This window comes from Schistocerca cancellata, chromosome 3 (genome assembly GCF_023864275.1).
Source record: "Schistocerca cancellata isolate TAMUIC-IGC-003103 chromosome 3, iqSchCanc2.1, whole genome shotgun sequence".
Classification (NCBI taxonomy): domain Eukaryota; kingdom Metazoa; phylum Arthropoda; class Insecta; order Orthoptera; family Acrididae; genus Schistocerca; species Schistocerca cancellata.
The window spans coordinates 169,073,827-169,090,903 of NC_064628.1; the positions used below are offsets into that span (position 1 = coordinate 169,073,827).

At 43.3% G+C, this 17,077-nt stretch overlaps 1 protein-coding gene across 1 annotated transcript in view; it reads left to right on the forward strand.

Moving 5' to 3' along the window:
* The window catches only part of LOC126174798 (spondin-1-like), a 205,866-nt gene that overhangs the window by 32,266 nt on the left and 156,523 nt on the right, over positions 1-17,077 (forward strand). The window contains exon 2 of the mRNA XM_049921169.1: positions 13,755-13,957. Within this exon, the coding sequence (XP_049777126.1) occupies positions 13,755-13,957 (203 nt within the window). The remainder of the gene's footprint in view (positions 1-13,754; positions 13,958-17,077) is intronic.

Here is a 17,077-nt window from a genome sequence, read left to right on the forward strand (position 1 = left end):
GAACCTAATGTAATCGGCCGGCGACCGTCCTTTCAATCAGTTTGCAGAGTACGTTGGTGGGGATAATCGTACGGCACATTGACTCACACACATATCATCAGTTAGTGGATTCCCCTCCATACATCGTTGGGAGCAATAGCGATGCAGACGCTAAAGACACCCGCGAGCACCAAACAGGCCAGTTATTTCACTTTAAATAACCACCTCGGCAGCTTTCGGTGGACGTTGGGTTTTTGCATGGTGTTAGAATTATGATGATAATACTATCTCATCGGTGCTTAGATAAGACAGTTTCGAGCCAAGTACGACTGAAGACCCTGATCAGATAGAACCTTCGAGTAACATTCAGATTTTGGATCACCTGATTATGAATCGAATACACCCCTGGGACCATAGCGTGTGACAAGGCCAGAGAGTGAAGCTGTTCTCAGTTAGTGAAAGATTCATTACATGAGTTATATGAGTCGTCGTGCCAGAGAAAGAGGTCCCCCAATGCCAACGGATTCGAAAGCAATGTTCATTGAAGTGGTACCATCCTCACCGGTGACAGGCAGAGATTCAGGGGCGGGACCTGTGTTGCTATCCAAGAAAAACACTTCACTGATGACCACTTGCCTGTGCTTCGATGTTAGTGTGCATTCTGTAGGTGTCGCACTTTCCCTGAGAGGATATGTGGAGGATTCCTTTATTTATTTATTTGTTTTATCTCTCATGCATTTAGGAACAAACGAATAGTACTCAGTCATTCGTTGGTCCCTGGTTTCTGATCTCTGGATTTTCATGGTCCCAGAGAGGGAGTGCTAGCATTGGTAGAAGCTGGGGAGCAAGCTGCTTCTGCAGCTGGGTTTGGAAAGTGGCTCCCATAGATGGTGCAGAGGGAAACAGGAGATTCGATTTTGAAAAAGTTGAGGTAAGAAGGGTAATATCTGTATCTTTTGTATATATGGTCGTTATGTCGACTGCATGCAAGCGTTCCTATTTTTTCTTTGACTCCAAATATAACAGGCAGTTGATTTATATTCTTGTATTTTCTTTTCGTTTTTAGATATCAGGCAATATGGAGAACGTGAAGAGTCCTTTTCCTTATAGTTTACTCACAAAGGCAGTTGCTCACAACGACGAACTTTATGAAATGATCTTCCACGGTTTTCGCATTTTACATCTGCTGCGCAGTGGAGTGATATGTGTCCAGAGCTTAAGCTAATGAATCCATGTGTGGAAGGATGTAAGGTTTCATGTCGTACCTATAAACCAAAATTTTTTCTGAGAGGACCTTTCCTTCAAAAGCTAAGATTAAAGTGCCTGTATTCGATTATACAGGACTGATCAGAAAGAAGAGTTACACACTTTAAAACGGGCTATACAAACCATACTTTGAAATCACTATGGATATGGGTTGAACGTGCAGTACAATGGTAGAGCAACAGATGGCAGTAGTGTTATGACGCACTGATGTCAGTGAAAAAGTGAGGCCGTGGTGGAAAAATGACTGATATTCACATAGCGAAAAAGCATTCTCAAATAGTTCTGCAAGTTCGATGACATCAGTGAAGTGCAACGACATTGGAGGCAGGAATAAGGAACTGAACCAGCAAGAAGAGCAAGCAACGCTCGCCTTCGTGATAGGTCCGAAACAGCTGAAGGTATTATGGATATGCACAAGGGAAGGAGACACAAGACTCTGATGTTCTAGACATAGCCATAATCAAGAACATCAACCCGAATCTCCATCTGCGGACGCTGGATGATCTTTCGTCGGACCACAGACCGGTGTTAGGACTCATAGAGAGGGCTACTTTGCAGCTCCCACTGCCGACGACAAGAACTTACGACTGGCAGCAGTTCCAAGCGTACCTCAACAACAATGTGCGACCAACCCAGGTTGTTACTACCAGAGAAGCGATTGATGTGGCAGTCGCAGTACTCACGAAGAAGATTAACAATGCGAAACAACGAGCACTCACGGAGCACCTGTAACCAGAAGTCAATTATGACGAGTTTCCACCACCACTGCAGGAACTTAAGGCAAGGCGCAATCGATTTCGGAAACGATGGGTCCGTTACCGCCATCCGGACGATAGACGGGAGACTCACAGACTAACCCGAGAACTCCGGCGGAAGGTTCAGGACTGGAAGCAACACACGTGGGAACTCAAAATGGACAACTTTCTATTACGCACCAAAGATGAATGGCGAATAGTTAAAAGTCTCAGAAGCAACAGCCCCCCAAAAGGGCAATTCGAGGACCCCTTGGCCTCTTGTACGACTCACTGGCGCAGGCGGAGCTGTATGCGGATACATACCAACAACAGATGACTACGCCCCCCACGGAGGATGGAGATGATGCACTCCACCGTGCAGAGGAGGACACAGCGGCGGAATGGGAAGCTATTCGGGACGCCCCGACTAACGCTATGCCCCGGCTGACAACGCCGGAGGAAATTAGGAAGATTATCAAGTCTAGCAAACACACCTCACCTGGAGCAGATAGAATCAGCAATACGGAATTGAAACACCTCCCGAGAAAGCCTGTTGTGCTTCTCACCCAGATAGTGAACAGCTGCCTCAGGATTGGATACTTCCTAGAGGCATGGAAGATTGCCAGAATAGTGCCAATACCAAAACCGGGCAAGGATCTCTCACACCCTGACAGCTACTGACCCATAAGTTTACTGCCGACGCTGGGAAAGGTACTGGAACGTGTCGTACTGAAACGCATGCTCGACATCCTTGTGGCACACAACATCATCCGACCGGAGCAGTTTGGCTTCCAGGCGAAGCTATCGACTGAGTTACAACTACTGCGCATCACGGAATCTATCCAAGACAATTTCAACAAGAAACGACGTACTATTGGAGTCTTTCTCGATATAGAGAAGGCTTACGATAAAGTAAGGCGACGCAACTTGATCGTCAAGCTCCGACGTACCACTCCCCTACCAGACTGCTATTTAAAACTTCTCGACAATTTTCTTCAGGATCGCAGATTATATGTTCGCATTGATGACAAGAATTCAACAACACGGCCTGTCCTTGAAGGACTTCCACAAGGATCGGTCATCTCTCCACTGCTGTTTAATTTATACCTGTAGCTTGCGGACCTGTGCTCGCCAAGCAAGTACTCACGAAGATTCGAGAACATCTCGAGGGGGCGAAAAACGAATGTTTTTTACTAGTGGTTTTCTTGTAGTCTCTTACGGAGAATCTCGGACTTATTAAACATGATTCACATAAATTACTTTGCACAGTTTATTTTGAGAAGAGAACGTATAACAGTAAAGCCACAGAGATATGTTAAATTTAATCAACAGAGATGATGCAACAGATCGTCCAGATAGATGTGTACTACTCATGAATGCAGAGGGTATTTTTCGTATGTAATGTGAATTACAGAACATTTAACATTAATTACGAAAGTACTTTTTTAATTAAAAACTTGAATTACATATGAGGGTTCCACAATGCTATTTATTTAATAGGTCATCACGGACCAGGTTTCAGCTTCTTTGGCCTTCGACAGATAATTTAATACTAAACAGATAACTTCAGCGAGAGATCATAGCTGTATGAAAATTATTATGCGAAGATATGTGGTACTTAATCACTATATCTATTAAAAACACAAGCATAACGTAATACCCAAAAAGACTGTGAGCAGATAAATCTTATATTACAGTATATTCAAATTAATGTATAAGACGAATATGCTGTACAAGTGAATAATGCCACAGTATTCCTAGTGTAAAAAGCTGGATTATATTTCCTGGATTGCAATTTCCTGGCAAGAGCCTGTGAGTCCTACGCACATATGGCATGGGGGCCCACTTGCTATCGGTGTGGTTTTGTCCTGTCTTGTGTGACTGTTTTACTTCTTTATTTAATATACAGTCGAAGGATGTGAAGAAATTCACCGAGTCTCTTTCCTGTTTCTCATGCAATACTTTTTCATCTAACAGATTCGATTCATCACTTTTATTTATTCGGTGAGGTACTACGACATTTTACTCTATACTTCCAAAAGTGTGTCGTCTACGGTATATGTGTGGCTATTGCTGATGTGTGTGTCTGTTGTGTATGTGGGCTCAAATGTGCTCCGTATACGTGGTGTGGAAAGCTCAGATTTTGGGCTATCTGTTATGTCTGTCGACTACATGCAATGTATCTTCGTGAATGTTTGTTGTTGTTCGTTTTTGTTTTCGGCATATACTATGCTCCGTAAATTTTTGTGAATGATGCTTAATACATGTAAGTGTCCGCACAAGAGGACTACAAGAAAACAGCGAGTAAACCGTATTCTCTAAATACGTCAATAACTGTGTAGAAAGATCCATCATTAAAAATGAATGGGTTTACAGGCAACAGAATAATGCAGCAGCTCACACTCTGAAAACAATATGGATAAATATCACAATACATACCACAAAACTTGAAAATTAGAATCATTTCGCGAAACACGCCGTACAAGAAATAAAACGTGACGAGCAGCAGCCAGAGTTACTCTGTAACAAGCGTACCTGTCGGTTTTACAGTCACGGACTTTCATCGACCAATTCTGTTGGATGAAATAAAGAAAAAGCAGTTGAATTGCGGGAATACTCAGTACTACAACTGCATACAATGTTACAACAAATAATCCCGCCTTCATCGAAGACGTATTAAAATTTCACAATACGTGTGAGGAACTGTTTATACTTACGTTGCAGAAGATTTTTTGTTAAAAGCACTGGCAACATAGTATAATTTTTTGTGTGAAGCACTTTGAAACAAGGATTCTTCTACATGTACATTTTGCACTCGCTGGACTGGTATGCAGTGTCTTTTCTTGTCGTCTTTCAAATAAAGTAAGATCAGAAATGAAAGCAACGTTAAAACGAACGTTTACGAAATCGAAATGAGAAAAACTCGAATTTTGGCAGAATTCCTCTTGCACAAAGTTAGGATCATCGCCTGGATTGTCAATCATCCTCACTGTTATTGTCAACAAAATCTTGCTCCACTTCACACAAAGTTTCGTCCTGCATAAGACAACGTGAAGCCATGTGTTTCATACCTTCACATAAATCAACGATCAGCTGCCGCCCTCCAGCAGCTTAGCATCGTGCAACAAATGGCTGTTTTAGAGCCTAATCGTCCCTCGTAACACAATGAAGTTCGATGGAGCCCATCAGTGTACGTGGCACTGTTTCTGAAGTTGTACTCGGTCACATTTCGGGATCGGCAGTCTACCGATATTTACGGGTCCCGTCTCTTGACGGTACTGGCAGTGAAACTGTCAGTTACAGTAACCGTAATTATATTTAAATGCATTATGCAGTACGAGAGACGATGACAAACGTTTTCTAAATTTTCCGAATTTCATTTCTCTTCTGCTCACTAATTTCATATTCCTTGCTACAAATATGTACCATTTTTTAATATGACCGTCTCTATAACGCGCGTTCAAGAATCCATGTTACTTCAATTTCAAATTTATTCCATAGCAGTTGATCGGTACGAGTACTTATGCCAGTGAGTTGTCAGCACTGGAAAACAAACAAGAAAACATTCCCCCTCTCACATCCTCTAACCCCGCAGAGGCCGCACTACATACTCTTCTGCTCCTGAGGTAAGCGGCTAACCCTGTTTATCTCTTGGTCGAATTCGCCGACGTCAGTTAAAATTAAGCACATCTTAAAATATTACTTTCGCTGTACTTTTTTTTTGTTTTTGTTTTTACTGAGCAGGAAAACTACACTCTTAAAAAGCTTGTAACGCTGGTAAACGCTTTTGGATTATCCTGTTAGTTGCTAGATGCATATCATTATAAAATACGGATGAGAACCGCGGTCCGCACGAATACTTCATTAGGTCCGCAGTTTGACGACAATTGGACTAGTGCTTCAGTTATGGCGTCATCTCCTTCCCAAGAACGCTTATAATGCTTACAGAGCAAGCAGTAAGCAAGACCACCATCCACATATCTTTTCGACACTTATCTATTCGATATGCGCATTTAGTTTTACTTTTCATATATTTTTCTTTCTACTCTCATCTAACTGTAGATTCGACAAAAACAATAATTTTTTGACAAGAGATCTACTTTATGAAACGACTTCCAATGATAAGAGCCCCTGCGTCGTCGTCGTCGGCGGCGGCGGCGCCCTCATACCAAATATCACCGTCAACCATTTTATATTCAGTCCGAAATATAGATCTCTTCTAGAGTCTTCCATTCATTGCTGTCTTAAGCTGTAGCCCCCAAAGCCGGTCCTGCATCTTTTCTAGTGTCATCTATCCACCCTCCCTTACTGTGTTGTCTCCATTTTTATAAATTTTTTTAAAGGTGTAAAGAACATCCTTGGTCCAGCTGCTGTCCATTCGCCTGTCTACATGTCCCACCAGCCTACATTTTATTTTCTGCAGTGATAATCACACTTGTCACTCCAGTCTGCTGTGTAATCGAACGGTTTATTTTTCCTTTCTTTTTTGTTTTCTAATTTATTTCCTTCCTTTCTCTACAAGTAACCCTTTCCCTCAAAGTAAATCTGAGCATGCGTCCCTCAATTACTCACTGATTCACTCTTTGGTTTTGAATAGTTGTCACTTAAAAATCAGCGTTAACATTACTTTATCCACGATAATGGTGATTCAGCTTCAATATTGCGGCCTAAATTATTTAAAATATAGGAAGGTGGCCCTTTAAGTATACTGACTGGAAAAGTCACAAAGACCAAAAAAAATTTTATAAAGAATGATGAAATTTCGACAACACATTTGCCTTGGTAACAGATTGGAGAACATTAGATAAGAACCATTGTAGATGTGAAATGCTGGAACATTAATAACTGGTGTAACCGCCCGAATGTTCAATGCAACGTGCATTCCTTGTGTTGTGCAGATGCCAAATGTCAGTTTTCGGAATGGAGTACCATGCATGTTGCACTTGACCAGTGATCACAGGGACAGTTAGTGCTGGTTGAGGATGACGCTGTAGTTGTCCAATGACGTTCCATATATGCTCGATTGGAGACTGGTCTGGTGATCGAGAAGGCCAAGGGAACATTTCGACACTCTGTAGAATATACCAGTTACAACAACGGTATGTGGGAGAGCGTTATCCTGCTGGAAAACACGCTCTGGAATGCTGCTCATGAACAGCAGCACAAGAAGTCGAATCACCAGATTGAAGTAAAAATTTGCAGTCACGGTGCGTAGGAGAACCACGAGAGTGCTCCTATATTCATATATAATTGCACCCCAGACCATTACTCCAGGTGTAGGTCCAGTGTGTCTAGCAGACAGACAGACTGGTTGCAGGCACTCGATTACCCTCTGCCTAATCAACATGCCGCCATCACTGGCATTGAGGCAGAACCAGCTTTCACCAGAAAGCGTACATCCAGCTCTACAGTTAGCTCTCGCTTGACACCACTGAGCTGGCGGTGGTTTGGGGTCAGTGGAATGTACGCTACAGGGTGTCTGGCTAGGAACTGACCTTGCAGTAACAGATTTTTAACAGTTTATTGTGTCACTATGGCGCCAACTGCTGCTCAATTTGCTGCTGCAGATGCAGTTTTATGCGCCAGAGCCATACACGGAACACCATGGTCTTCCCTCTCGGTAGTTCCACGTGGCAGTCCAGACCGTACATCCTCGTGACCAGTGTCACCAGGAGTCATTACTGCCAAGTCCTTCTGCAGTATCGCGGAAGAACATCCAGCTTCTCGGAGTCCTACCACAACACCTATTTGAAACTTAGTGAGGTGTTGATAATGGCATCTCTGTCAGCTTAATATCCCTTTCGACTAACATCAACTCACCACGTCCAGTCTCAAAAGTAACTAACGCTCACGACGGTTACAACTTACATTTCAAACAAACCTGATTTGCATCCTCATACACTCCTGGAAATTGAAATAAGAACACCGTGAATTCATTGTCCCAGGAAGGGGAAACTTCATTGACACATTCCTGGGGTCAGATACATCACATGATCACACTGACAGAACCACAGGCACATAGACACAGGCAACAGAGCATGCACAATGTCGGAACTAGTACAGTGTATATCCACCTTTCGCAGCAATGCAGGCTGCTATTCTCCCATGGAGACGATCGTAGAGATGCTGGATGTAGTCCTGTGGAACGGCTTGCCATGCCATTTCCACCTGGCGCCTCAGTTGGACCAGCGTTCGTGCTGGACGTGCAGACCGCGTGAGACGACGCTTCATCCAGTCCCAAACATGCTCAATGGGGGACAGATCCGGAGATCTTGCTGGCCAGGGTAGTTGACTTACACCTTCTAGAGCACGTTGGGTGGCACGGGATACATGCGGACGTGCATTGTCCTGTTGGAACAGCAAGTTCCCTTGCCGGTCTAGGAATGGTAGAACGATGGGTTCGATGCCGGTTTGGATGTACCGTGCACTATTCAGTATCCCCTCGACGATCACCAGTGGTGTACGGCCAGTGTAGGAGATCGCTCCCCACACCATGATGCCGGGTGTTGGCCCTGTGTGCCTCAGTCGTATGCAGTCCTGATTGTGGCGCTCACCTGCACGGCGCCAAACACGCAAACGACCATCATTGGCACCAAGGCAGAAGCGACTCTCATCGCTGAAGACGACACGTCTCCATTCGTCCCTCCATTCACGCCTGTCGCGACACCACTGGAGGCGGGCTGCACGATGTTGGGGCGTGAGCGGAAGACGGCCTAACGGTGTGCGGGACCGTAGCCCAGCTTCATGGAGACGGTTGCGAATGGTCCTCGCCGATACCCCAGGAGCAACAGTGTCCCTAATTTGCTGGGAAGTGGCGGTGCGGTCCCCTACGGCACTGCGTACGATCCTACGGTCTTGGCGTGCATCCGTGCGTCGCTGAGGTCCGGTCCCAGGTCGACGGGCACGTGCACCTTCCGCCGACCACTGGCGACAACATCGATGTACTGTGGAGACCTCACGCCCCACGTGTTGAGCAATTCGGCGGTACGTCCACCCGGCCTCCCGCATGCCCACTATACGCCCTCGCTCAAAGTCCGTCAACTGCACATACGGTTCACGTCCACGCTGTCGCGGCATGCTACCAGTGTTAAAGACTGCGATGGAGCTCCGTATGCCACGGCAAACTGGCTGACACTGACGGCGGCGGTGCACAAATGCTGCGCAGCTAGCGCCATTCGACGGCCAACACCGCGGTTCCTGGTGTGTCCGCTGTGCCGTGCGTGTGATCATTGCTTGTACAGCCCTCTCGCAGTGTCCGGAGGAAGTATGGTGGGTCTGACACACCGGTGTCAATGTGTTCTTTATCCATTTCCAGGAGTGTAGTTGCGCTACTAGCGCCAGCGTTATGCGACTGGCGCGAAATTTGAATAATCATTTTTCAGATGTAGAAACACGCCTACCAACTTGGTGTTGCCAATTTTTTCCGTTAATTTATTTTTTTCGAGTAATAAAAATCTGTGTGGTGTTGAAGTACACATTTTTGAATGCTATGAACGCAATTCCAACGTACATGTATTCACGTCTGCTGTTAGATATATAAAGTTAATGGCAGGAACGATGATGTAACATGACCGGAAAATACGAGTATAAGCGTGACAGATTAAAAAAAACTGTTTCACGACAATAAGAATCGACTAACTTATTTATAATAAACACTTATCGGTGATAGCCACTGATAGTAAATTTCCTTACCAGACACATAGGAATAATTGCCCAGTATTACGAAGAGGTATAATATAAGTAGTGGCCCTTTTACAAGGACATGCTTATCTTGTTAAACCCCTTGGAGCATGTCACCAAAGTTTTCTACTGCTTATTTTTCTTCTCAGAACAATATTATGATTTCTTACATAGTTCATTATTTAAATTGTCACATATTTTGTCTAAGCTAAATAGTTTTACATCCCATTTTACTGTATTGGTTCCTCACCTTTTAATATTACATCGTACGTTGACAGTTGTTATCTTTGAAAACCAACTGAGACAGTCTTCAGATGCACTTAATTTAAAATCTTTGACCCTACAAAAATGTCACAGGCACAGATATTTACCTTTGTACCTAACGATGGTGTAACAGACGAAAACCGCCTTATAAATTAATAAATAATGTACAATAATGCACCAGTGTCTTATGTTTTTTCATTCATAATGTATAAAATATTCTAGCAAGGACCAGTGAAAGAGTCAGTTATTGCAGTGGACGCATAATGATCGAAAACCAATTATCTGGTCAGTAGTTTCAGTTTCTCTTACCAGAAGTTGAGGAGCTTTTAGGGATGAGAACTTCCAGTATGTGTATGACCCCTCATAAAAATTGCTTTGCAGCCGAATCAAATGTGACATCGTTTTGTTTTCATCTTTCATGATCCTGGTAGTCTGCTTGTGCGTTTTTCTTGTGCTGTTGTTACTAGTAACCAAGGAAGTTTGTGTTTTCCACGACGTTTTTAACAGTGGTGTTGACGATTACGGTGAATAAATGATGTCGTCTTTTTCTCAGGAAATGAATAACAGATGGCGTCGTGTGTTTGTTCGGTTAAGTTCTCAGAAACTTCTAAATCATTCAGGAAGTTACAATGTAGTTCGCCACGGGCTTCTGTAGTGTCGGTCTGCCATTCGCCCGCAGAAAAAAAAGGAAGGCAGCAGGATAACATTCGGCGTTGTTTGTCCCACAGGCTGATACGATGTAGCACGTCACAGATTACTGCAGCGGACAAATAAACGACCTTGCTTCTCGAAGTTGTTTGTGAGAAACTGACTCTCCTAACTATTGGCTGAACCGCACAGGCTCGCCCACTGATAAAAGGCGAAGTGTACATCTCTCCTTTGAAATACATTAAATCTTACACAAAATTACAGTGTAATATCGCCAAGAAGTTCCGTATTAATTTTCACACATGAAAACGCATCCACATGGAGCATCTTGTGTCGAGCACGAATCTCATCACCGTGTTGCGTAATATGGATACAGCAGCTTTCAGTTATACAGTGTTTTAGATTTGATATTTCCCTGTGAATTAGATCCTTCATCAGAAGAACGCTTCCAGCGATTATGAGAAACTGAAGCAATGTTATTTATTCTGTATTAAAGCGGTATTTCGTGAAACAGAAATTTGAATTTTCAGTATTCGAAATCGAAAATATCAACCCTTAAACTACAAATGTAACTTGCACAATCATTGTATTACCTATTAGCAAGTGATTATAGTGAGTTTACAGATTATAGTACTGTTATGATATTCCCTGTGGTCGCCTGCAGCTTTTATCTGTTATATGTGCAATGAATTTTATTATCTTTGTGCCAGTTTTGCAATGAAAGCAAGCACGTTTTACTGATAACAGACGTTTGGCGATGCGAGAAAAGTACTGCAGCAGCCATAATGTGAAGCAATGTTAGCTAGCCTTGATCTGTACTTAAATAGGGTATTTGTAAGTTGTCACTTCTTGAGGAACATACATAATTCGGATGATTTAATAAATAAATACAAGTGAAGTCACAGTTTTTCGTTCAAACAATTAACAGGGTGTGGCATACGAAACGTGTGGTTTTGAAAAAAATCCGGAACTTGTTACGTTCGAGTGATGCAACATACATAGAAATTTACAAAAGTCTAGAACACTAACAGGAATGGTCACAATCCTAACATGGGGCATAATTTCTGACTCCTGGTAGAGAAGTACGATCGTCACCCTCCTCCACCTCACTTTTTTCCCGTTGTACTATCAATTTACAAAACGCATCTGCACTGCCGTACTGGATAGAATTCAAGAATCTCTTTATGAAGCACTAAATGTTATTGTGACGGCATCGAAATCTGGTAAGCTAATGCCTGAATAAGTCAAACATGTTTGACAGGAGTTATCTTTCTCAGTGCGGTAGAAAATTCGTTGATTTTACGTGAAGGTATACTAAAACGTTATGGTGTAAAGTTTTCCTTACTGATTATCGCATTATTATAATGATTTTTATCATGATAATGGGTTACCCATTATTTTCAATCCTCAAACTACAAGTGTTCGTAACGGTTAACCAAAACGAAAGAAATGAATCTACAACGTAATATAACAGTTTAAAACATGAACCAAAATAAATAATCAAATAATTAGAATAATAATGGATGTTTAGATATTTTGATAAGGTGTGTTGCACAGATTCCGACATCACATTTCATACAACTCATTTTCTAAAAATGGCGTAACAGGATCCACCTTTATTACACATGGATGTATGTGGCATGAAAGCTTCATTAATTTATGTTGTAACAAAAGTTCCCATTTTGCAAAATTCATCAATGTTAGCAGGGTTACTTACAAAATTTCAATTTTTTTCAAAAAGTGATAATGCAGTTTTCAAGAACGTAAAGCCTGAGATCTGGTATACTCGGCACCTTTTTGATCCTGTGAATCTTGGAATATCGAAATCCTTAACAATTTCTGAAAAGGAACGCCATATAAATCTAGCTCCAACTACCATTACACGTTCAAAGTCTGCTAATTACCGAAGTGCTGCCATAACCATGTCGCAAACCTTTTTGCTTGTATCGCCACAGAACAAGTGACAGATCCGCCAATGCACTGCCATTTTAAACGTTGTGTACGCGATACTACAGCCATCCGTATACCCGCATATCACTATCCCATGACGTATATTACCTCAGTGTACATCTCTGTCGTACGACCTTTTTAATCCGGTTAATTCGTTCTTGGTCCATTTTGGTCCTTGTATATATTTTACATCACAAGTCTTTCCCTACGCTTACCCCTATTTTCCCTAGAATTTCGAACATCTTGCTTTAAATAATCGAACGATTTTTCCAGGTCGTCAAATCCTGTCGACGTGTCTTTATTTTTCTTCGGTGCTGCTTCCATGATCAATCGAACGTCAGAACAGCATCTGTAGTGCCTTTATCTTCCCTAAAGCGAAACCGATCGTCATCTAAGAGATCCTCAATTTTTTTCATTCTTCTGTATATTATTCTCGTCAGCAACTTGGATGAGCTGTTAAGCTATTTGTCCGATAATTTTCGCACCTGTTGGCTCTTGCAATCTTCGTAATTGTGTGGGTGATGTCTTTCCGAAAGCCTGATGCCAGTCACATACATCCTAAACGCCAATTAGAATAGTCGTTTTGTTGCCACTTCCCCTAATGATTTTATAAATGCCGATGGAATGTTAAGTATGTCGTCCAGAGCTCTTTTACATTTTTATTCTAATACTGGTTGCCCTGTCTCTTCCCTATCGACCCTGTTTCTTCTTCTATTACAAGTAAGTCCTCCTCCTCCTAGAGACCTCCTTCAGTGTAACCTCTCCAGCCATCCGCACACTCCTCTGCATTTAAGAGTGTAATTCACATCGCCTCTTAATATTACCTCCCTTACTTTTAATTTCACAGAAGATCATTTTGATTTTTATACATGCTCAGTCAGTCCTTCTGACAATCATTTCTTTCTCGATTCCATAACACTTTTCACGCACTCAGAGCCGAACGGGTCGCTCGGATAAGGGGTGAGGAGACAGCCTCTACCGAGGTATGTATATGGAACGCCCGCGTAAGCTCAACACTTCGCTAGAAGATGATGAGACTGGCACTTACGGAAATGTCACGGAATTTAAACGCAGCCACACGTATGGAAGGTCGAGAAGATTTCGTCAATCATCAGCTCATTTTACATTTTCATCCCTGGCACTGAAATGCTCAGTTCCTGGCCTCGATTTCCATAAACAAAATTTCTTGCCTCAGTACCCCGGCTTAGCCTCGGCCTTTCACTCGTGTTGCAGCCTGAGCGGGGCACGCGCCCGCAGCTGCCTGGTGCTGTCGGCGCTTCTGGGGTGCCTGGTGACGTCAGCGGCGTCCAGCGCCACCGAGTGCCGCCGGCTGCCGTACGAGGACACGGCGCCTCGCACGCGCCTCACCAGCGACCGCTTCAGCATCTCCGTCAGCGGAAACCCCAACGGCTACGTGCCTGGGGAGTCGTACACAGGTACTTAGTAGCCTTCCTTCAGTTACTTACTGCACCTTGCGAAGCAGCTTCAGAGGTGGTGTTCCAGGGACGTGTTGAAAGGCTCATACTCTTCATTCCTCAACAGAAGGAGTCTGACATTATCTACTTTATGGGCCTGATCTATGCCTATCGGAGAACTCTTGCACTTCTTTAATACAATGATCAGACAGGACATTATGACCCTCCACCTAGTAGCCGTTATGCCCACCTTTGGCTAGGTATCAGTGCCGAACCAATGTAACATGGAAGCAATGAAGTCTTTGCAGGTCGCTGGAGGGACTTTACACTTTATCTGCACACACAAGTCACTTAATTCCCGTAAATTCTTGAAAGGGAGGCCATGAACTCTGACGTCAGGTTCATTCACATCCTAGATGTGTTCGATCGGCTTCAGACCCGGCGAGTTGGGGACCAGCACATCAATTGGGACTCGCCACTGTGTTCCTCGAATCACTAAATCACACTTCTGGCCTTCTGACTTGGCGCATTATCTTATTGAAAAATGCCGCTTCCGTCAGGAAACATGATCGTCATGAAGGGGAATACGTGGTCTGCAACCAGTGTATGCTCTGGGAACATTCAAATGGGCTTCCATGGGTCCAGTGGAGCTCGTGCTTAGCACCTTGGTGACTTGCACGAGCTCCACTGGACTCGTGGGTGCCCATGTGAATGTTCCTAGAGCATAACGGAGCCATCACCAGATTGTCTCCTCCATGCAGTACATGTGTGAAGGAGCTGTTCTCCTGGAAGACGACGGATTCACGCCCTGCCATCGGCTTGATGCAGAAGGTATCAGTATTCGTCAGACCATGAAACACTCTGCCACTGCGTCAATGTCCAGTGCCAATGGTCGCGTGCCCATTTCAGTCGTAGTTGCCATTGTCGTGGTGTTAACATTGGCACATCGTTCGGGCTTTCGGTGTACTGTGAGTTCAGACTCATTTGTACTCTGTCCAGCATCAGAGAATGATGTTAGCTCTACCACAGTCCGCCGCTGTCTTGTTTTACCAGTCTGCCCAGCCTACGACGTAGGCTGTAATGAGCGGTCTGGATGTGGTTTCACCTTGGTTTCACTACGTGTTGCAGATACTCACCACTGCACTCCACGAACACCCAAGAAGTCGCGCAGTTCCTGAAATGCTCGTACCGAGCTTCCAGGCCATCGCACTATGCCTGCGGTCAAACTCAAATAGATCAAGCACCTTTCCCATTCTACGCACGGACAGCACGCTCACCAATACTACACGCACTGTGCGTGTGTCTGAGTAGCAGTCATTCCTCGCCAGGAGACGCTGCTGTCGCAAGGACAGGTTTATATCAATAGTAGATCAGTGGCCATAATGTTCTGGCTGATCAGTCCATAGTTATTGTGTTGTGTACCGTACACAGTGAATAGATGTATTTAGAAGCACGTATGTCATATGATGTAAAGAGCTGATTCAGAGTAGAATTTTGAATTAGTGTGTTATAACAAGAGGAAATCTGAGCGAGTATTTAGAAAATGTGTAAGATACAATCACACATGTTGCACAGGATAAGTTGTCCATCAGATTCTCACAAAGACTTCCAAAAGGAGAAGAAGCTAAGTAGTCTTATTCCAGGAAGAAGAGAGGGAGGTTGTTTTCTATAATATTCGAGAATCATCTTGTTGTTACAGATGTTCTGTAATACTTAAACCAAGAATACTATAAGAACGGAAATCTCAGTGTCCCTTAAGTACATAAGAAGTGGACAAGAATCACACACCCCTTATCCCCTTACCGCTCTTTGACGAATCTGTTTCGTGATAACAGATTTGGGCCAGATATGAATTTCTTGAGTGAGAACCGCAGAAAAAATGCGGACCAAAATTAAACTTCACGAGTCACGCTCGCGTTAACGAAAGACGATCCATCGCGTGTCTTAGCCATGAGACAAACACTTGTCAGTTACAATCGTGGTTTAATTCTTAGCATTAGTCGGCGAGAATTAGTCACAATTCGTTAAATCCAACCTATAAGGCAAGGGTGCTCGTAGTTTTGCACTTTCGTTTTGAAGAAAAAATATTATAAACTATGACACAGTGTTGAGAGAGTGGCGTTCACCGGACGTAATGATGAAGTATCCAGTGATACTGACGTCATTCTACAAAGTAAAACGCGTGAAAAATGTTTAATTACAGATGATGATAATGAAATGGAAAATGCAATACCTAAATCACGTGTATGATGGATTTGACAGGAAGTGAAAAAGAACCAATCGGTTGGAAATATTCTGAGGCACTTGGCATAAAAGCATCTTCTGCAAATCATTTAACTCTCGCAAAGTTTACGATTGCAGTAGGGTATAAAACAAGACATGTTGTACTTAATTTGGTATGTAACATACCATCAGTGATCCAATAATTGTAATTAACTAATGCATAATCCTTAATTTTTGACTTCCTTTGAATAAAATTTGGAGCAGTACACACCCTTTTTGACAGAGCTAGTCCTTCTTGCTCGCCCGTCACGGGTTATTTTGCTATTTAGTTAGAATTCCTTTACTTCATCTACTTCTTATCACTAGTCCTGACGTTATATTTCTCACTGTTCTCATTTCTGATACTTTCCATGACTTCGTCTTTCTTCGATTTATTGTCAGTCAGTATTCTGTAACCATTAGACTGTTAGTTCCATTCAGCAGACCGCGTAGTTCTTCTTCATTTTCACTGACGGTAGCAATATCATCACAGAATCGTATCATTTATATCCTTTCAACTCGATTTTCAACTCAAGTTCTGGCCGCGCGGTTTAGGCGCGCGGTCTCAAGCACCTTCTCACGGTCCGCCTCTCTCCCCCCCCCCCCCTCACCCCGACCCTTCCCTTCAGAGGTTCGAGTCCTCCCTCGGGCATGGGTGTGTGTTGTCCTTAGTGTAAGTTAGTAAGTTAGTTTAAGTTAGATTAAGTAGTGCGTAAGCTTAGGGACCGACGACCTCAGCAGTTTGGTCCCATAAAACCTTTTCCAAATTTTTCCAGTCTTGAACCCTTCTTTTATGATGCAGTGAAGCCGTCTGCGAAAGACTACATCACTGTCCTTCACCGTTTTTACTCCGAGCACTTCGTTCTTGGTCTTCCACTC